Source organism: Chanodichthys erythropterus, chromosome 14, assembly GCF_024489055.1.
Source record: "Chanodichthys erythropterus isolate Z2021 chromosome 14, ASM2448905v1, whole genome shotgun sequence".
Classification (NCBI taxonomy): Eukaryota; Metazoa; Chordata; class Actinopteri; order Cypriniformes; family Xenocyprididae; genus Chanodichthys; species Chanodichthys erythropterus.
In genome coordinates, this window is record NC_090234.1 from 26,914,586 (window position 1) to 26,936,306 (window position 21,721).

Below are 21,721 nucleotides of genomic sequence, written 5' to 3' on the forward strand. Positions count from 1 at the left end.
AGTCATAGCCAGTGTAATGTAAAGCAAGCTGAGCTTGGAAAAAGAAATAATGTTTTAATAAGGTTAATGGGTCAGTCTTCAAATTCTGATCCTGGCTCCTCAGACATGCATTGTTTTCCTGGTAACAGACATTGTATATGATCATTAGTTGAATGTAATGTTAAAATATTTGATCTGATCCCAGCTTAATATTTTAATGGGTGTTAATAGGCTTAATAGAATTAATGGGTGGTGTCTGACCTAGTGGTTTAGGGATAGGTTTTTTGGGTAGGATGTGGATGGACCTTCAAGCACCACCCATTACATCCAGAGGGTGAGCTGGATGTCAAGTTTAATTGGCTCTGCAGTGAGCAGCCTCTTCAACCAACCACTTCCCCTGGGTTTTATCTTATGGCTGGAAGAGCTCATTTGCCCCCTCTGGTGGTGAAAGCCAGAATGAAATGAAGACGACCTGTAGAACCGTATACATCTCCCTAAACATTGTAAAAATATGCAGCAACAAAACATTCATGTCTAAGACAGCACAACTGAAAACTAGTGTGCTTATTTTCAAGGAAACTGAAGCAAGTTTAAACTACTTTAGTCAAACACTTGCAGCTGTTGCTCATTTCATTAAAAAGGCCGTTTGAAAAGTGGAAATTTATTTGAAGATACTGGACTGAGGATGTAGAAATTTCAGCATTCATAAACAAGATGGCTGACAATGTTTATGACCTGTAGACTTTGAGTTTACTTCCAAGACAATATCCGTCAAAGCCCCGAATGGCTCCCTTCAGACTGGTTAACCAGCAACAGCTAAAGACAAAAAAATGAGCGTTCGGATGACTCAGTCAGAGGAGCAGAAACTGTAAACCAGACTGAAGGTCTTCAGCTAGATTTCTCAAGGAATTTCACGCAAGTACATTCTGATACAGGCCATCGGCCTCCAGAATTAACATGCTATTCTTGTTAAGACAAGGGAGATGGAAAGCAAAAAAAAAAAAAATTAATCCAATGAAATACGGTCAACATTTCAGGTGGGAAGAACATCATTTGTAAAATGGCACATTTCTTCATCAATGAAACCAAATTTTCTTTCCTCTAACGAAAAAAGGCACAAAAGCATGGTATAATAGCTATGTCTGCATTTTGTGGTCACAACATTGGATTTATTTGTACGAGATACAAAAATGTAAACATTGCAAAATAAATAGTTAAAACAAGTGACACAGGACCTATATTCATGCTCATGATCCCAACATGAACTGATGCACTTGTCTTGCTTGCATTTTCAAGTGCAAAAGCATGATGATAAAAAAAAAAAAAAAAAAAAAAAAGAATTCTAGGATTCAAGTAACAGAAATGACAGACTAATGATACAAATATACTATTTTACAAGGTAGTGATAATTCCCAATTTTACAAAATGTACACTTATAATATTGACAAATTTCTCTTAATATTTTGATATGCTGCTTTTGGGTATAAGTCCGCATAGAAGCGCACAGATCTCAGCACTGAAGTCTTTGTGTTTCTGATGGGCTATGTGACCTCCATGGCAACTGTGGTCTCTGATAATCCATTGAGAGCGAGCCTCTCTGGTTCGTGATTCTCCCTGCAACATCAATAAAAATACAGAAATTAAAATTTTAATTCTGTATTTTAAATTTAAAGATATACACTACCGTTCAAAAGTTTGGGGTTAGTAAGACTTTTCATTGTCTTTTGCCATTTAATATTAAAAAACGCCACTGGTTTACAAAACTGCTATCACTTTAAGATTGAATTCACATTTGTCTGACAGCCAGAGTTATGGTCCAGAGATATTCAACTCGGTGAAGAAAGTACAGTGATACTTTTTTGGGATTTCTGCCAATAATCTTGATTTATCACAACTAGTGTGCTTCTCTGGGCAATTTGGAGTAAACTGCGGCGCAAATAGAGTCTCATGAACATGCAGTCCAGGCCAGGGTATCTGCAGGATTTTTAAAATTTAATACTACAATAATATATTCCATCCACTGGCTAAATGAAAATGCAATTTCACTCTCTGACAGTAGGTGGCGCTTAAAGAACAGCAGAAATATGGCAGTTACCCTGGTAAACACTGTATACAATGCAGCTGTGCTTTTTAGAAATACAACAGGTTTGGTATGATATAAACACCTTAAGATAAACATTATAACTCATCAGCAGTATTTCATAAGTAATTGCTTAGCATAAATGTGTATTCAATGATTGTGAATTGCTCTGAAAGTGCGAGCCTGTAGAAAGCGCAACAACGCCGTGTTCTGACTTAAAAAACTCACAGTTATCACTTTTTGAAGTTTCATTATGACCTTAAGCCATATTGCGATTCCTGTTTTTCTGTCCCCAAATTTAAGACCTCTTGAAATTATAATTAAGATTTTTCTTATATCATTTAAGATATTTATACCTTTTTATGGCCTTAAATTTGATACAACGGATTTTAAGACTTCAGGCAGGGACACACCAAGCCGACGGTCAGCTGTCGGGCAGTTTTTGCAAGTGTGTTCCGCACCGTCGGCAGAAGTTGGTCCTTGTCGGCTTTATTTCAGCCGATTTGACATGTTGAATCGGCATCGGAGCTCGTAGGTCAGTCGGGCCATTTGATCATTCTGATTGGCTGTTCAGCTACTGCCACCTGCTGGTACGGAAAGGCATTTCATCTTATGCGGGCGCAGAACGGACAACTCTGGACCCAGACGCTGCCGACGTGAGCTAACGCCGCAGTCTGCTTTCATCGCCACTAGTTCGTCGGCGTCGGCTTGGCGTGTTCCTGCCTTTAAAGACCCGCACAGAAGTCGTGCACAGAAGACCGACAGCAAAGGGCAGGATTTTCGTTAAATAATACATTACATTTCAATTTCAATTTTTTTTTTTTTACTAAATCCTACCGTATACCCTCAGAATCGTTTGGGACCATTCTGCTTTTTTAAAAGCTTGATTATTATATGGATATTATATTAATATATATTGTCCATTATATGGACAAGCAGTCATTGCAGTCATTTTTTAAAAATATCTCCAATTTGTGGTCCGAAAAAGAAAAAAGGGCATACAACATTAGAACACTACCAGGGCGAGTAAATGATTACTTAATTTTTCATTTTTGGGTGAACTATCCTTTTAAGCACCAAATCAGATTAGTGGAGTAATGGCTGTTTAAATAAACAAAGTCTGAAAATTCAGCTTTATCATCACAGGAATAAAATTACATTGTAAAATATGTTAAAATAGAAAACGGTTATTTTGAATTATAATAATAGTTCACAATATTACTCTTTTTACCATATTTTTTGATTGAATAAATGTAGCCTCGCTGAATATAAGAGATAGGGATGGGTACTGAAACCAGTTATTAAACAGGCCCTGGGGCTAAATCATGAAAGACAGCAGAACCGATAACGTCCGAGCTTATCGATACTGATGTCGATACTGGAAAAATTACACGCACTATTTATTATTGCTATATAGACGTTATCTTGCAAATTCTATCTAGCCAGGTGTTTCTATATGCGATAACATAAAAACATTTAACTATGATTCGCAGTCGAGCAGAGATAGATCTCTAAAGTGGAAGAGTTACAGCGCACACAACACTAAAGCCACTGCTTAATTAGTGACGATGGCCGAGAGAACTAAACATTCAATCATCTGGTTACACTTTAAGCCTGTGATATTAATCTAATTTTATTTATTATAAATTATTTATTTATTATTTTGGCTTCCAAGGACTATAAAAAGGATATCTGAGGTGAAACTATTAAAAACTAGGTCACATTCCATGTAGTGCAGCTTCCCTTTCTTCAGTGGTGCACATTCGTTCCTCCCTAAAAGCCCAAACTTAAGATCAGAATCAGCACAATCTGTGATTTGTAAAATGCAGTCTCTACTGTTGCTAAGTTGTGGGACGTGCTTTCAAGATATTGAAAGCACAATAATCCGCACAAGAGATGTGCAGTTTTTCTGTCTGCATGCTCTGAAATGGTTCGCAATTAGACAAGCAAATTATACTTTGGGCTTCTTATTTTTCATTTGATTACTTTGTTGGATTCCTTTCGTAGTCTACATTACTTACCTGAACAGTAATGTTACTAGAACTTCCTGAAAAAATCAAAGCACTGTTTATTGTATCTTTGTTTTATCATTTTTTTATTGCTCATAATTTTTTCATTCGTCAGTTTGTTTGTACTTGTTTGTTCTTGTTGTATCTTATGTTTTATAAAACACTAAAAATGGCTGCACACTGGTGCATTTACAAAAAATATGTTTTATATTAATTTGTTTTGTTCAAACATTGCCGTTTCTTTTGCAATATTAAATAATATTTATATTACATTTCATTTCATTTGACAAAAAGAACCGATTCAATAAGGAGTATCGGTAACAGTAGTAATACCGTTAAAACCTTAACCGATACCCATCCCTAATAAGAGGCTCCTTTTGAAGACAATAAAAAAAAATCCTACAGACCCCAAAATTTTGAAATATAGATACTTGAATTAATTTTTCACCATAGGCCCCAAAAAAGAAGAGGAAGTGATTAAGTGCTGTGTCAGGTTTCAGACCTGGCGATGTCGATGGCACTAGTGGGGGTGACTTTGGGTACCCGGTCCAGACTGCTGGCAACACTGGCAAGCTTTAAGGCTGAGGGTGAAGGGGCACACAGACGTGCACTGTGGTGCGTGTGGGCAGGAGACACAGCGCTCACGGTGCTCAGGTGCCCATGGCCGTGAGGCAGAGACTGAGGGACCGGCAGCTGAAGGCCAGATGCACTCGTCATCCGTACTAAAGAGCCTGACTCACCACCACCTCCACCACCAGCAGTACGGTTCAATTTGGCTTGTCTAAAGCTTCCTGCAAGAGACAAAAATAAAGAATCATTTAAATAATCAATCATGCTTACCTTTCTTTCAATAAAGCACACAAAAAAAAAAAAACAAAAAAAAAAAAAGAGGATGATATCATATAAATGTCCAAATAAAATCAGTTTCAGTCACAGTTTTGCTATGATTCCCCAAAAGGTTCTATAAAGCAGTTTACAGTTTTCAAATATTTGGATCCTAATATCCCAAAGAACTACTGAAACAGACATATTTTCATATAAATATTATTGGATATTCAATGCCTCTGCTCAATTTCCCTTGAGCTGCACTTGCCTGAATTGGAAAGGACGCCATTGACACTTGCAATCTGGGGCCTGTTTTCATTGTTGGGAGTGTTGACCACAGCAGAGGCAGCAAAGTGTGCACTAGCCGAGTCCAGAGTCTTAGACATGCAGTCAGATGAGGCCGTGTTCTGTAGAAGAAATTATTTTTTACTTCTTAAATAAATAAACATTTTTAATGACATAACTTTTAATGATAATTATTGCAGAAAAGAATAGGAGTGAGGTTTAACCCCATAATGCCTGAAATTGTGTGGATATACTCACGGGCAGGTGTGTGTGGGGTTCTGGTGCTGTAGAGTTCTGCTGGAGTTCTTGCTGCTGTAACTGTTTGTGCATCTGAACCAGCTGCTGCTGATGGGAGTGAAACTGCTCTTCTGTGAACCCACCTGCACATGCAAGAACATGGGTGTTAATGTGATGTTTACAGATTTAAGGAGATTTAAACCAGCAATTTCAATTTCCACCACTAGGTGCCAGTAAAGGAGTTTTTTTTTTTTTTAAGAAATTAATACTTTTATTCGGTGAGGATGCATTAAATTGATGAAAATAAATGCTGCTCTTTTAAACTTTCTATTTAAAGAAATGAATAACAGTTTACACAGGCTAAAGACAAAAGTTGTATTTAACTGTATTTAATAATCATAATAAATTACATAACACAATATATGTTATAATAGAAGTATAAGGAGATATGTTATTATTAATAACAATAATAATAATAATATCAATAATAAATAAGCAATTATCATTATTTTTATTTTAACAGTAAAATTTAAATAATAACATTCATGGTTGCTTTTCTTTGCTTTCAAATGTTAAACCATTGAACTTTTATTTCAATGGATATCCTAAGGAAGAACTTAATGCTTCTCTTTGTTGACAGCAACAGATTTATAAATGATTCTCATTATGAATTTGGGAAATTAGTCGGTGCACATTGCATTCCCAAATGCAAATCATAAGTGACTCAAACACAGCACTTGCAAAGTAGCATTTACTATGAATCGAAACTGAAAATGAACACACTGCTATGCTTTGGCTTTACTCCAAAATTTGCAGCACGTCAGACTATACATTTATATAATTAGATCACAACCGTTGTGATTTGATGATTGCAAGTCATATCTCATTTTAATACCAACCCAAACTTTTTTTTTTTTTCTAAAATTTACGCAATTTACGTGGGTCATACTTTTAAGGTTGGAAAATACAGAAAGCCGTATAAATACAGAAAAATCACATCTCTGATCAAATCAGCATATTTCAGTTTTTCCATAACATTTTTAAATTTATATTTTAAAACATTAAAATAGAAGTTACTTTAAACTGTAATATTTAATAATATTACTGTTTTTACTGTACTTGATCAAATAAATGTATATAAATTCAGAGCGCCAAAGTCACGTGATTTCAGCCGTTGGCAGTTTGACACGCGATCTGAATCATAATTCGATACACTGATTCATTTATGATCCGATGCTTCATGAAGCATTGTTTTGAAATCGGCCATCACTAAATAAGTCGTTATTTTGTTTTTTTTGGTGCACCAAAAATATTCTCGTCGCTTTATAATATTAATATTGAACCACTGTACTCACATGAACTGATTTAAATATGTTTTTAGTACCTTTATGGATCTTGAGAGAGGAAATGTCATTGCTCTCTATGCAGGCCTCACTGAGCCATTGGATTTCAACAAAAATATCTTAATTTGTGTTCCGAAGATTAACGAAGGTCTAACGGGTGTGGAACGGCATGAGAGTAAATAAGAAATAAAAGAATTTTCATTTTTGGGTGAACTAACCCTTTAATGATGAAGTGCCTCAAGCACAGCTCACCTCAAGTAAACACCGAGTAAACTAGGGCTACTCAACTTCTTTTTGTTTTCTAAATTATTACTACACCTTAATATGTAAGCATAACTCAAACAACTGGCATACTTCACAGGTTTAGTATCATCAAATTTTGTCTTACTGAATAAGCCACAGTGGTACTGTGCAGGAATTGTCGTATCGCTATGGCTCATGTCTTTGTCTGAATATTCATTCCCAGGTAAGCCATTTGTTTTCATAAATACATTTGCCAGCATAAGACTCAACTGAATGTGCTGTGCCTAAATGGCACCAGTTCAAGTTTATGAAAGTAATGAAGCTGAATAATGAGCAGCCAAAAATCTTAGATGTGCTCCTTATGGACTGCAGTCTTCTAATTGACAGCCACTGAGAGCCATTCAACTCTCTGCTGAGTTTTACACAGAGAATGCTATTTTGTATTAGACAGTGCAGCAAGCAATCAAATCAATCGGCAGGCCACATTAACAATGATTGACAGGCTGAATTTGTTAAAAAACCCTAGAGTAAACTGACAGATAGAAGGGCACAATGGAAATCGCTCATTATGCGGGTGAATGAAATTCGGTTGATCGATCTTCTGGAACCCGTTCAGCTCAGACGCCTCACCTGACACACTGTTAGAGAGAGGCGTCCCTCCACCTTTTTCCACTTGCTGAGTCCCTTTCTTGTCCTCACTCTTCGAGTTGTCCTGTAGCGGCCGAGGGCGGAAAAACTTCCACCTGCAGGCCTGGATGTCATTCAGAAGCTGAGTCAGAGAGCGCTCAGGGCTTGATTTGGAGATGTGAGAGTTTGTGTTTGTATGGACGGGGAGGTCAGGCACACTAGAGCCAGCGGAGGGATAAAACATGTCAGGGTCCAGGTGCCTGAGTGCACGGTCCAGTTCCGACGAGGTACGATCCAAAACAACCCTGATGGGATACAACAGAGTGCTTTAAGATATCTGATACTATCTGTGACCTTCAGCACTGATCATTAGGGAGTAGCCTCATCAACTTTTCTACTTTAATCTGAAGTAACAATGAACAGGGTCATAAATTCAAACCACACATAATCTATAGAGTGATTCACACATAAGTACAAGAAACAATTTTTATAAAAGATAAAAATGGAAATGGAAAAACTGTAAATAGTGACACACCTGCCACCTCTGCCCACCCTCCTGTGTGCCACTGCGATACAGCGTTTAGGCACAGAGAGGGCGGTGAGACAGTTCCGCTGCCACAGCCGGTCCTGATCCGTCTGCTGCCAGTGAGGAGAGCAGCTCTGATCCACCAGTGGCTGAAGACACATAACACACTTTTGGCAAAGGAAATGACCACCACAAAGCCAAATAATATGCTGCTCTGTCACTAATAAAGCAAGTATAGCATTCTCTATGGCAGGAGGGTTTAGCAACAATATTCACATGCAACAAAGCAAAGTAGCAGTATTGGCCATCCGCTTTTATCTACATACTAAGAAACACACAAAAAAAAAAAAAACCCGTCTCATGACCCCCATGTATGAGAGTGTTCAGGTGGAAAGTGAATTTCTGCAAATTCAGTTCTTTTGAGCTGCAGTTTCAATTATTAAGTTAAATGCGATGCATTAACATTCATAACTGTTCTCAAAAGTCCTCGAGCAGCATTTTCTTATGCTTACAAATATTTAGTAGAACAACATAGTTATATAAATAATATATAATTATAATATATAATTATATAAATAATGTAAATTAATGATTAAAATTAAAAAATATTTCAATTATTTTAATTGTTTAATGCAAGAAATTATCTACTTGACAACAACAGCTGGTGAAAAATGATTTGGGGAAAAGAAAAAAGCCAGTGGTTTTGACAAAACAAGCCTTAAAATACAGTAAAAAATAAATAAATCAATAAATCAACATTAACAAATTTAATAATTTTAGTTCCTTTTTTTATTTATAAAAACGATTGTAGGAGTGGATTAAAATAAGTTTTGCAAGCAAAACTACGACTATGGGGGCCTACAAACATTGTTGTGGCCAATGGGGCACTTGAAGTCAAAATAGTTGAGAATCACAGCTTTAAGCCATTTTAGGGCAGCTTAAATATCACAGTGTTTCCCACACATTTATTTGTGGAGGCCTGCCACAGATAGCCATCAGCTCCAGCATATCACACACACAGGCGCAACTTTAGCACTATATTTAGCAACTTTCAGTTCCTTTTAGCGCCTTTTTCCATGGAAGGTACATGGTGACAAATCTAATTACTTTTTTTAGGATCAACCCTAGCTTTCATTGAGATGTCGCCAGTACTGCCCCACGAGCGTGAGGTCCAACTTTCCCGGCACAGGATCACCTCTCTCTGCGCCTGTTCTGTGCAGTGAGTGGCAAAGCAGCAGCTTAAATAGCCAAAACCCCTGTATATGGGGCCATTCCCATGTTGCATCTAAAAACATGTGGAAAACCCATCCGTGCTGCCTTTTCCTTTCCAAAGCGCTTGCTCTCCCGTGGCATATGCCGTTGCTCAGCAATCATGAACAACGTTCTCAACATGAACATGAATAAGGCGCTCTTTAGTGTAGATGTATGGTGATGATTTTGTCAGACGATTCCGTGATTATAAATAATGATTTAAGGAGTATAGTGAGAGTGTAGTATTTAATGCGTTGTGTTTAGTCACTATTTTATACTTGTTTCATGTCTGACAACAAAAAAATCTATATAAATAATGGGAACAGCTTTATTGGGCATTCAATTGTATTACAGTATGTGACGGGTCAGAGAGTAGAAGCAAAACAGTCAGATTTGAAGTGCCAATACTTGTCAAAGTAAACGCAATGCAATGTCATCATAAATATGCTAATTTGCACGTGACGTCATCCGCCGCCACAAATCTCACAAAATCCTGTGGGAAACACTGTATCAAGATATCATTTTTCAGCTATATTGCCCAGCTCTGACTGGCACAGTTGCAGATTCTTTTATGCTCTACAGCCAGCACTGATGTTTAAATGGGAAACTCACAGCGTGGTAACTGCAGCCAGCTTTCCGTCTGAAGGCAAAGATTCCATCAGGATCGTTCTCTTCATCCGGCTCTGATGCTGGAGACTTCAAAAGAGAGAAAAAAAAAAGAAAAAGAAAAGACATAATTTATATACTATTACATCTTCTGACAAAAATCATTTTAATGTATTTTAAGTAAATACCTCTAAATATGACACATCTACATGAGCATGTGTAGCCAAACACTGATTGTGTACTGACCAGTGGGTAATCCTCCTCTCCAGAGCTGTGGAAGTCGTACTGTTTAATGTCTGCCTTGATGATGGTTTGCTGTCGCTCTGGCCGACCAGGCTGGCGAAATGCATCAAGTTTGGTCCTCTTGTTGTACTTCTTATGAGAACGCACAAAGTCAAAGTGAGGCTCAGGCTTGACTGTGAAGGGGTGGAGGTGTTTGGGCCCAGATTTGTGTGACTGAAAGAAAGAGACAGAACAAATGGTTTTATAATTATCACTGAGTACATTTCCCGCACACAGATCTTTCAAGGGCTTTCATATGTCTTCTTTTCCCTCCTACTGTTGGCCTTTACCTTCATTTTGCTCTCTGCCTTGTGCCGACTGCTCATGGGTAAGGATGTGGGTGCAGGGTAAATGGTTTTCTCTGCCAGAGGTACAGTGACTTCATTCAGAATCTCTCCTGAGAAGTCTCCAATTTGATATCTAATATACACAAAATAAGGAGAAACAATATGTAAAAACCAATTTGCTCTTTTCAAATTATTTAAAGCTTAACAAGACCAGAGATGAGAGAGATGAGTCACTTCATATATAACCATTCAAGTGACACATAACAGTTTTATTTATATAGAGTATACAACAGACATTGTCTTAAAGCAGCTTTATTAAAAAAGCAACATTGACAAACCTTTTTTCAAACACCTCCAGCGTCAGATGCAGCAGCTCTCGTTTGCTCTTTTCTCTCTTCTTGATCATCTCCAGGATGCTCATGGTTCGGCTGAACTCTCTTCTTAGCTTCAGCATCTTTTCATAAGATGCCTCGTCATTCTTGCGATTCTGCAGAGACAGCATAACAGAGAGATGCATGGGTCCAGCAGGTGTTCACACTTCTATTGAGGGGAAAATTTGTTATGAAAATGTGATCTACAGGGCTTGACATTAACTTTTTTGCTCACCAGCCACTGTGGCTAGTGGTTTTCCAAAGCTACTAGCCACTCACTGGCCACAATTCTGACACCGATACCATGGGGACAACTGTCATATAGATATTTTTAATATTATCTCTATATATAAATATAGAATAATATTATATATTTAATAATTTGGCAGCAGGTATACAAGGTTGCAGTCACTTTAAGACCCGATGCACGGATCCATTATATACTGTTACACATGCGTTTTCTTTCTCAACTGTTTACGTTCACCTAAAACAAAACTGACTACGTTACATGAATCCTTGCCAAGACTGACATTTTGACATTATTTTGTGTGTATTTGACTGTTTAAGTGCAAAAAAGAACTCAATTTAACACTGAGTGTAGAAATACAGGTGCTGGTCATATAATTAGAATATCATCAAAAAGTGGATTTATTTCACTAATTCCATTCAAAAAGTGAAACTTGTATATTATATTCATCATTCATGTTTATTTCTTTTAATTTGGATGATTAAAACTGACAACTAAAGAAAATCCCAAATTCAGTATCTCAGAAAATTTGAATATTACTTAAGACCAATACAAAGAAAGGATTTTTAGAAATCTTGGCCAACTGAAAAGTATGAACATGAAAAGTATGAGCATGTACAGCACTTAATACTTAGTTGGGGCTGCTTTTGCCTGAATTACTGCAGCAATGCGGCATATCATGGAGTCGATCAGTCTGTGGCACTGCTTAGCTGTGGCCTTTAGCTCTTGGGCATTGTTGGGTCTGGCATATCGCATCTTCCTCTTCACAATACCCCATTACCCCCCAAGTTTGCTGGCCAATTAAGAACAGGGATACCATGGTCCTTAAACCAGGTACTGGTAGCTTTGGCACTGTGTGCAGGTGCCAAGTCCTGTTGGAAAATGAAATCTGCATCTCCATAAAGTTGGTCAGCAGCAGGAAGCATGAAGTTCTCTTGGAACTCAGAAAACACAGTGGAACAACACCAGCAGATGACATGGCACCCCAAACCATCACTGACTGTGGAAACTTTACACTGGACCTCAAGCAATGTGGATTGTGTGCCTCTCCCCTCTTCCTCCAGACTCTGGGACCCTGAATTCCAAAGGAAATGCAAAATTTCTTTCATAAGAGAACATAACTTTGGACCACTCAGCAGCAGTCCAGTCTTTTTTGTCTTTAGCCGCTTCTGACGCTGTCTGTTGTTCAAGAGTGGCTTGACACAAGGAATGCGACAGCTGAAACCCATGTCTTGCATACGTCTGTGTGTAGTGGTTCTTGAAGCACTGACTCCAGCTGCAGTCCACTCTTTGTGAATCTCCCCCACATTTTTGAATGGGTTTTGTTTCACAATCCTCTCCAGAGTGCGGTTATCCCTATTGCCTGTACACATCTTTTCCTTCCCTTCGGCTCTCTATTAATGTGCTTGGAGACAGAGCTCTGTGAACAGCCAGCCTCTTTTGCAATGACCTTTTGTGTCTTGCCCTCCTTGTGCAAGGTGTCAATGGTCGTCTTTTGGACAACTGTCAAGTCAGCAGTCTTCCCCATGATTGTGTAGCCTACAGAACTAGACTGAGAGACCATTTAAAGGCCTTTGCAGGTGTTTTGAGTTAATTAGCTGATTAAAGTCTGGCACCAGGTCTCTTCAATATTGAACCTTTTCACAATATTCTAATTTTCTGAGATACTGAATTTGGGATTTTCCTTAGTTGTCAGTTATAATCATCTAAATTAAAAGAAATAAACACTTGAAATATATTAGTCTGCGTGTAATGAATGAATATAATATACAAGTTTCACTTTTTGAATGGAATTAGTGAAATAAGTCTTTTTGATATAATACTTTTTGATGATATTCTAATTATATGACCAGCACCTGTATATATGTACTGCATACATTATTTATTTTTATATTCTAACAAACAAGTACTAAATATTGGGCATATAAAAAACTGTATCGGTCAGCCACAGCTAGAACTTAACATTGGTGTCTTCAAAAAGTTGATGTAAAAAATTATAATAAAAAAAAAAAATAAAATTAGACGTGATGCAAGGATATTAGTTTGATGCACAAACATGGAACGTAAAAACAATTCCTGTCTGAATGCCCTCTAACAATACTGTTTGAGGCATGAATGACAAAACACAGAGCACTTGCATACCTTCCTAGTCTGCATCTTCTCTGTGCGACGCCTGAAGGCCACGTATGCATCGTTATTGGTGGAGCCATCCCTCTTCTCCTGCTTGATTTGTGGGATGAGCGAAGGGCCCCGGCAGTTCTTCCTCTTCCTCACCCAGTAGTCATACACTGACTTCAACAGGTAGTCATCTTCATTTAGCAGCAGCTTGGCCTCCTGAAGAGTGACCAACTACAAAACAATTATTAAGAAAGAGACAGAGGAATGAATGTGTATAAAAGTGAAATTTGACGAGGTGTATTTTAGATCAACTAATCTTCAACTAAACTCATTTTGAATCAAAAAAGGGTCTCTGATAGTAGGGGAAAAAAGCAAATGAAAATGCATTCAAAATATATCTGTACTTGTGCACATTTAGAATAACAAAAAGGGAGACAAATATTTTCAATGTGTCAAATCAAAAACTATAGCCCCATTTCCACCGCAGGAATTTTCCCCAGGAACTAGGGACTCTGTATGTTTTGACCACAGGGATCAGGGGTCTCAATTAAGTTCTGGTTAAAAATTTCCCCCTCAGAAAATCCCTGCTCACAAATTACTGTTTTTTTTCAAAGTTCAGGAACTTTCGGGGGTAGGACTCAACCTCATGAGTGCCCACATCATTTTGATTGGTTGACTCCACGCAGCATTTTATTTAACCACCATTTTTAAAAGTCTGTTGTGAAGCGAGCAGTAAGAGTTGTTTGCTATTCAAATCAACAACAACAAAAAAAATACGACAGATGGACCAATGAAGAGGTTCAGGCTTTATTAAGCTTATATGTTGCACAAAGTCCTGTGTCACCAGACTAATTTGCCTAATCTCCACAGTACTTTAGACTAGGGCTGGACGATTATGGCCTAAAATCAAAACCTCGATTAATTGAACATCTTACCTAGATTACGATTAATGAACGATTATTTTTTCCTTCATAGTTCAGTTACAAGGTTTGTACTGTACATTTACTTGACTATTAAAAAGTGGGATATTTTTCCTTTTGAAAGAGTGATCTGACATAATGGCTCTCTTTCAGCAGTTATTTTATCTATCGTTCCTAACATTTCATACAGATTTCTGCTCATTGTAAATCAGATAAAGATAAATTAGCACAGTACCAATACACAATGGGAGTGATATTGTGTTTGTGAATTAGTCATACCGTTGCTCTATTATTTGTGAAGCTGTGGGTTGTAAATAGTTACTTCAAAAGTAGAAAAATATATGCTATAATAACTTTTAAGTTTCTAAGCTACTTAACTGATAAATCACAGGACAGTGCTGACAACTAGTTTCTGCGAGTTGTCAGTGCGTGCGATCTTCATGTTTTCTGCAGCTACTGTTTGTATGAGTGTTTGTGCCACAATGCAGCTGCGCGAGCAGGGTGGCTCAATATAATACACATCCGATCATCTAATCACTTGAATGTCTAAACTTAAAACACATACAAATGACAAAGTTTAGTGAAGACGCAAGGCTCACCGCTTGTGCGCTGTCTCCGTGTTGACGGTGTTCACCTGTGTGTTGACTAGACGGGGCGGAGTCACGTGACTACACACATGGTAGTATGTTTTTAAGTGGGAAGTATTAATAGGATTAAAAAAACGAAATAACCGACATGGGAAAAATACGTTGCTTAGAGGTTCTGAATTTTGGTTTCGATTAATCGTCCAGCCCTACTTTAGACCGTGATCGAAATACAGACAGCAGCAGGTCTTGGGGGGAAAAAGTTCCTGGGACAAATTGTTCTGAGTAATTTGGGTGGAAACACAGCTCAAGGTATTCTGAGAAAAGTAATTTGTCTCTAGGGTAAAGCCAGATCAGACTGATGTCATGACACATCCTCATTCTTGAAAATCATGAACCAAACAACATTTAAAAACAAAAATTACTAGGACAATACATACTTGGTTTATTTGCAATGATAAAATGATTTGTGTCAAACACAAAGTGTTTTTTGTGATGAATTATTGCCTACTTAGAGCACTGTTTATATTGTTGGGCTTATGTTGTTATACTACTGTTCAAAAGTTTGGTATCAGTAAGACTTTAAGACATAAATTATTTTATTCAAGCAAGGACATATTAAATTGCTAAAAAGTGAAAGTAAAGAGATTTGTAATGTTACCAAAAAAATTTTCTGTTTTAAATAAATGCTGTTTTAAAATTTCTATTGATCAAAATATCATGAAAAAGTGTATCACAGTTTCCAATAAATTATTAAATAACACAGCTTATTATTGATAATAACTTTATCATAATAAGACTGGAGTAATGGCTACTGAAAATTGAGCTCTAATATTAAAATAAATTAAATTTAAAATATATTAAAATAAAAAAGTTATTTTAAACTGTAATAATATATATTTTACAATATTATAGTTTTTACTGTTTTCAACTAGTGTTAATAAATGCAGCCTACATTGCGACTTCTTTCAAAAACATTTCAAAATCATCTTATTGACCCAATTTTTGGAACAGTAGTGTATAATAATATTAATCAATTACAGTGTTGGTTTAATTATATTTCATTTTACAAGGGTCATTTTAATAAATTCAGCTATTTGTTTGTCTTGTGGACTATATGTAAACATTTTTTATGTAAAATATCTTACTCAGGACAGTGCTAAATAAAAAATAACATGTATTTTGTATGATCCCTCTTATATTGTCAAAATTATTCACACGTGGTTCACATGCTTTTTCTTGCAACTGCAACTGCATACACATACATATACAAATATATGTATGTATATACAAATATAAATTTACTTTTTTTTTTTCATTAATGTATTTTGGTCAATGTTGTACCAGATTTAGTGCTAAACATACTGACTTTTATTTGTTCCCCACTAAATGTTTTTTCACTGAATTTTATAAAATTATTGTGCACTCGTGATTTTTCTAGAATAACTTTTGTTGCTGAATTATCCACTAATCTAGTTTATAATATGTTTTTGTCACAGACAGAATGTCATAGAATTGTCACAGTGTAGAAATTCTACACTGAATATAAAAAAAAAAAAAGCTGCACTGGTATTGGATCGGAATCAGTATCTGCCGATACTCATAATTTTTGGTATCAGATCGGTTCAGAAAAAAATGTTATCATGCATCCCTAGTATTATGCATTTGTTATTACCTGGTTGGTGCTGGCTTTCTCTAACCGGTCCATCATAGTCTCAAACTGCACAGATCTGAGCTCCATCTTGCGGTTGAGTCTGTTCAGTAAAGTCTCGTCCTCTGAGTCCATATCATAGTCAGGCAGCTCGTTATCCAGACCCAGAGCTGGTGCAAAGTAACAGATACAGGTCAGATTGAGGTCATATTCAAATAACATTTGTATGTTTGAACCAAGAAATTAAAGAATTCAGTGGGGCTTGAGGTAGACATAACTCACGTTGGATGTGGATGAGCTGTTTGGGGATGCGGAACTCTCCTTTGTAAAGGCGGTCGTAATAGGTGATGTTACTCTCTGCTTCTGGCACAGGGATGACCATGCTCTCCTTCTTCTCCCTGAACACCTGCTGGGCGGAGATGGCCCTCTGGAGATGGTGCTCCTGAAACACACCATGAGAGAAAGAGGGAGTAAATCTAGTTCTGCACTGACAGTGTGTCAACACAAATTTGCGAACAGGTTACACAACAGTAAAGTTGTCACCTATTATATAGCACAAAATATTTTAATTAGCAAGTGAGGCCAGTTAGTTAAGCTGAAACTTAAGTAGCTGGACTCAGCAATAAGAAAAAGTAAAAAAAACTCACACAGAGGTGGAAACAAGAATTGAGCAAGTACAACTTCTAATGAAGCTGAGAACAGCAACGTGATGAAACCCACTGCAACGGCTTACACAGCACACAAGCATACAAATGAACACCAAGTTGCTCTGATTACTTTTGGATTCATAAGATAGTTACTGTAGAAGACACTTCAATAATAGAAAGGTGAGCAGTTCATTATCAGGTAGGTCAGGAGAACAAATGCAATCTGTAACACAATAGCAGAACATAACTCTTGTTTTTACCTTAAAATTTACCTTTACCTTTAAATCTTTTTCAATTCTTGAATTAGATACTTGAGGTCAGGAATCGGATACCTTTAATAAAATTAAATTTTAAATTCCACTTACTGATCCCTGTGTGTGCATTCTAATGCGATTTCAAACCATTTTCAATTTCATTTAGTCTGTGCTATAGCATGAACAAAACTTCACTAAAGCTTTGTAGAGTGTCTGCCATCCAATAATCGCAAAAAGCTTTGTGCTTCATTACTCAGTCCCTCCAGAAAAACGCGATTATGCGATCGCCTGATTTCATGCATAATCAGCCAAAGTCCGCATATTTATGCGGGGGTCGCATTTTTACAAATACGCCGCACTTTCGCCGCATAAATTGCCGATTTCAGCAAGCAAAATATATGCGGGGCTAGCATGATTTCATAATCCCTGCATTTTCGTTGCAAAAAAAGTCACATATATCTTAGCAGAAAGTTGAAAAATGCTGCGTTTACTTCACACTAGTAAAGCGCCATTATTTTCCCCCTATTACCATGGGAACCTTGTGAAGTGACGTAATTACGCGACGTGAACATCATCTGCAAACCATGAAACCATGATGAAGCACACAAATCATTCTCATTTGCCAATAAAAATAAGCGCAAAAGACCGCGCAAAGCAGTTTCCCGGTGTGTTACATGACAGTGGGGGCAAAATATTTTGCACTCCGTGCAACTCAGCGTTGACGCTGGAAAACCACTTTCACTTTGCCACCGCCAAGGATGGTTAAAGCAGCAGCGGAAGCAGGCAGGAAGAAGCACACATTTTTAAAAATATTTTATTAATTCATTTTTTTAGAAGTTGTTGGATATTAATAATAATACGTTTATTTTATATAGCGCATTTCTACAAACTCATATTCCTTTTGTAAAGCTACAGAACTGGTTTGACTCAATTTTAAGTTTGAGCCATGTGTTAATTAAGGTCTGAAAAAAAAACAGAATGAGAACTTAAATATTCTGTGATTTAGTATGCTTGCTTATCATAGGAAGTAATAGGAAATTACTCTTTACATTAAAGTATTAGCCTAGTGAGAACAGGGTGTTGGGGGAATCGCCTTTTATTTTTTTCTGTTTTTCATCAAACCGCAGTTTTTGCAAGTTCCCGCAATTTCATCGCATAAAATTGCAAAAATATCCCGCATATTCCATTGCATTTTTTAACAAAACATGCCGCATAATCAAGCATTTTAGCCCGCAATAATCACAAAAAAATCCCGCGTTTTTCTGGAGGGACTGATTACTTTAATATGAAGCAATGTCTCAAGTTGTCAAAATTCTGTCAATTTTATTATGAAATTCAAACAATAAATGTTGTTTATCTTTAATAAGGCGTAACAGATTGCTGTAGTGCAGTTCAAGCAGCAGCTCGGATCAGGCATACATGAACCGATTGTCTCATGTTCTCTTTACTACATCACAAAATAAACATGGATGAACATCAGAAGGTATGATGAAAGATACATTACAACTAACCGAAATTAATCCTGTCTCTTCATGTAATCGCTCAATAGGTGTTTCAACCAGGGAAAGATGTCAATAAAACAGCTTGTAGACTATACAATGTTGCTTAACGTTACATTTACCTCAAGAAAGCTAATCAAAGTCCATAAACTAGCTAGAAAAATCTAACTCTAGAAAAGAGCATTTTGCTAAATATTCACTGTATTACATATTCATATTTTTACTTAACCTGTTAGTAATGTCTTCATTATTTATTGTATGTTTGAATAAATCTGTCATGAAAACAGTTTACACAGTTATTACAGTTTACTGTCATTTAAATTTTTATAGTAGAAACAAATCTGTTATAAAAAAAATGATATAAAAACTGCCTTATGTGCAATTTAAATGCTCTGTTTTAGCTATGAGTTATTAAAAAAGTTTGAATAATTAATCGATGAATTTATTGACAGCAGCCTAATAAACCTGCTGCAGTCTGTGTCATAAATGTTAATCAAAGAACAAAAGAAAATTACTAATACTGACCGTGTAACTACTGTAACTTTAATATGCATTAACTATATTTTATTTATAAAAAGAAAACTATGCAGTGTTACTTTACATTTGATTAAAATTTCTGTACCTGAACTTTGTATTTATTTGTGCTATTGCTTATTTGTTTATTTGTTCTTATTTTATTTCGGTTTGTCTTTAATAATGTTTGCAATTTCTTTTAATTGTTTAGTTTAGTTGTTTTTGCTGTGGTATTTTTGTTAAAACCCATAGGAAGTGTTCTTTAGGCTGCTGATTTTTGTTCATGGAAATCAGCTGCAAAAAAACATTTTGCCAAAACACACAGAATAGAAATGTTTGACTAAATGTTTTACCTTGCTGGAATTGAAAATGGGAATCGAAAAGAATCAGAATCAATAAGCAGAATCAATCGCTAAAATTCAAATGGTACCCAACCCTATTTTTAACAAGTACTTGCTCTCCGTACTATACATCTGCCCAACATAACCTATTGAGCTTACTGATAAAGATGGCCACATGACTCTTTCAATAAAACTAACTGTTCATACTTCGGTTTTAATAAAACTAACTTCACTAACAAATCACCTAATGAATCAAGATAAATCAAACTGAAGGAATCCATGTATGCTTGATGATCCGTCACACATCTTTCAAAAATCATAACAGTGGTGTAATCAAGTACTAAAACAATAATATGAATTTTTGGTCACAATTCTCTCTATTAACTAACTATTAACTACGACTTTTGCCTCAATAAACTCCTAATTACTGCTTATTAATAGTAAGTAAGGTTAAGTTTAGGTATTGGGTAGGATTAAGGGATGTATAGAATATGGTCATGCAGAATAATGCATTAATATGTGCTTTATAAGGACTAATAAACAGCCGGCCAGCCATTCCTAGTAATATGCATGCTAATAAGCAAATAGTTAGTAGTGAGAATCGGACCCTAAACTAAAGTGTTACTGAATTCTTGACTCATGAGTATCATTTGTTTTCAATATCATATCATAGCATAGCATAGCATAGGTTTTACAATATGTTTGACCAAAACTTTCTTTTCTCAAAAAAAGTCATAATGTATAATGATTTAAAAAAGCAGATCTTTACAATCATTGGAGGTTTAATGGGGTTCTGTTTTATGGTTTTCTTGTTACATGACAACATAAACATAAAAACAGCTTATATATATATATATATATATATATATATATATATATATATATATATATATATATATATATATATATATATATACACATATAAAGTAGATATGTAGTACATATCTAATGTAGGTATGTATCATATCCATTAAAAACAAATAATTATAAAAATTTAAGCAAACAATAACAACTTTGGGTATTAAGAATTATTAGTTGTTGTTTTTTATTTGACTTCATCATTGGGTGGTGATTTGAACATCATATATTGTGATGCAATGGCAACACCATAGTACTGAATGATTTCCACATTCAAATACCCCTGTATTTACGATATTCAAATGTGAAGGATAAAATATGCCAAACATTGACAGTCACTGTTTGTCAGTTGCGTATGCTTAACCGGTGAGTAAGGCCCGTTGCTGCAGAAACTAAACATCAGGACCACTGAAGAATCAAACACATCCATTCCAGCCTTCAGAGACACGCCGTTCAGCTCATGTATTCCTGTCGTAAAATACGTTAATCTCGAACGCATTTGCGCAAAAAGGCTGACGTGAATGCGCATTGGCCACTAGAAAATCTCTCACGTAAATAACCTTGCTCACGCCACTAGTGTAAAACATTTCCCACGACTACGCAACTGTCGTACATTTTATACGTAACCTAGAGCCTCAGAACGCTGCGTACAGATCCCTATGAGCAGAGAATGGACTTACGCAGTAAAACGTGCGTAAACGATACGTGAATACCAACACCCTGCTATGCACCTGAACCTCATGAAAAATTATGAATTTAAAATCAATTACATACCGACTCCTCTTCCTTTTCCATCCCGGTTGGCATTTGTGGGACCGCTCGGTTGATGGAGACGCAGTCGGTGAGGTCCGGGAGGTCTTTATTGCGGTAGATCGGCAGCGGTTTGGCGGCGTCTAGCGCTCGCGCGCGGAACGAGAGTTTACTCATTGTTTTCAGCGATCACAAACACACTAAACACGGATCATTCGGTACAAGTACACACACGAGCCGACGGTTCTCTCCGCGGCCGCATTCACTGACGTCCCTTCGATCGAAATCCGGCGGTTAAAGGCATCTCTGGGCGAGTTGTGGTGTTTTTTCACGGGCTTTTTTTTCTAGGCTGGTATGAAAACATGGCGGACATGATCCCGACAGCCCG

At 36.6% G+C, this 21,721-nt stretch overlaps 1 protein-coding gene across 2 annotated transcripts; it reads right to left on the bottom strand.

The window, feature by feature from the left end:
- Positions 1 to 21,721, bottom strand: epc2 (enhancer of polycomb homolog 2 (Drosophila)). Of its 2 annotated transcripts, none has more exons than XM_067409607.1 (14): positions 21,358 to 21,721; positions 16,754 to 16,913; positions 16,496 to 16,641; positions 13,341 to 13,547; positions 10,919 to 11,067; positions 10,584 to 10,713; positions 10,258 to 10,467; positions 10,018 to 10,101; positions 8,164 to 8,303; positions 7,632 to 7,933; positions 5,437 to 5,558; positions 5,162 to 5,300; positions 4,517 to 4,859; positions 1 to 1,593 (listed from the first exon to the last, which is right to left on the bottom strand). In XM_067409607.1, exons 1-13 carry the CDS (start codon positions 21,508 to 21,510, stop codon positions 4,558 to 4,560), a joined length of 2,244 nt encoding a protein of 747 aa, XP_067265708.1. In that variant the 5' UTR covers positions 21,511 to 21,721; the 3' UTR covers positions 1 to 1,593; positions 4,517 to 4,557. The 2 variants fall into 2 exon arrangements, with proteins under 2 accessions (XP_067265708.1, XP_067265706.1); XM_067409605.1 differs by having other exon boundaries at positions 5 to 1,593; positions 4,571 to 4,859.

What these genes read in the sequence shown, in the direction of transcription:
- epc2 (XM_067409605.1), bottom strand. Translation starts at nt 21,510, where the DNA reads ATGAGTAAACTCTCGTTCCGCGCGCGAGCGCTAGACGCCGCCAAACCG. An exon ending in TGGAAAAGGAAGAGGAGTCG is followed by an intron (nt 16,914 to 21,357) that starts GTATGTAATTGA and finishes GGTGTGTTTCAG; the next exon opens with GAGCACCATCTCCAGAGGGC. An exon ending in AGAAGATGCAGACTAGGAAG is followed by an intron (nt 11,068 to 13,340) that starts GTATGCAAGTGC and finishes CTGTCTCTGCAG; the next exon opens with AATCGCAAGAATGACGAGGC.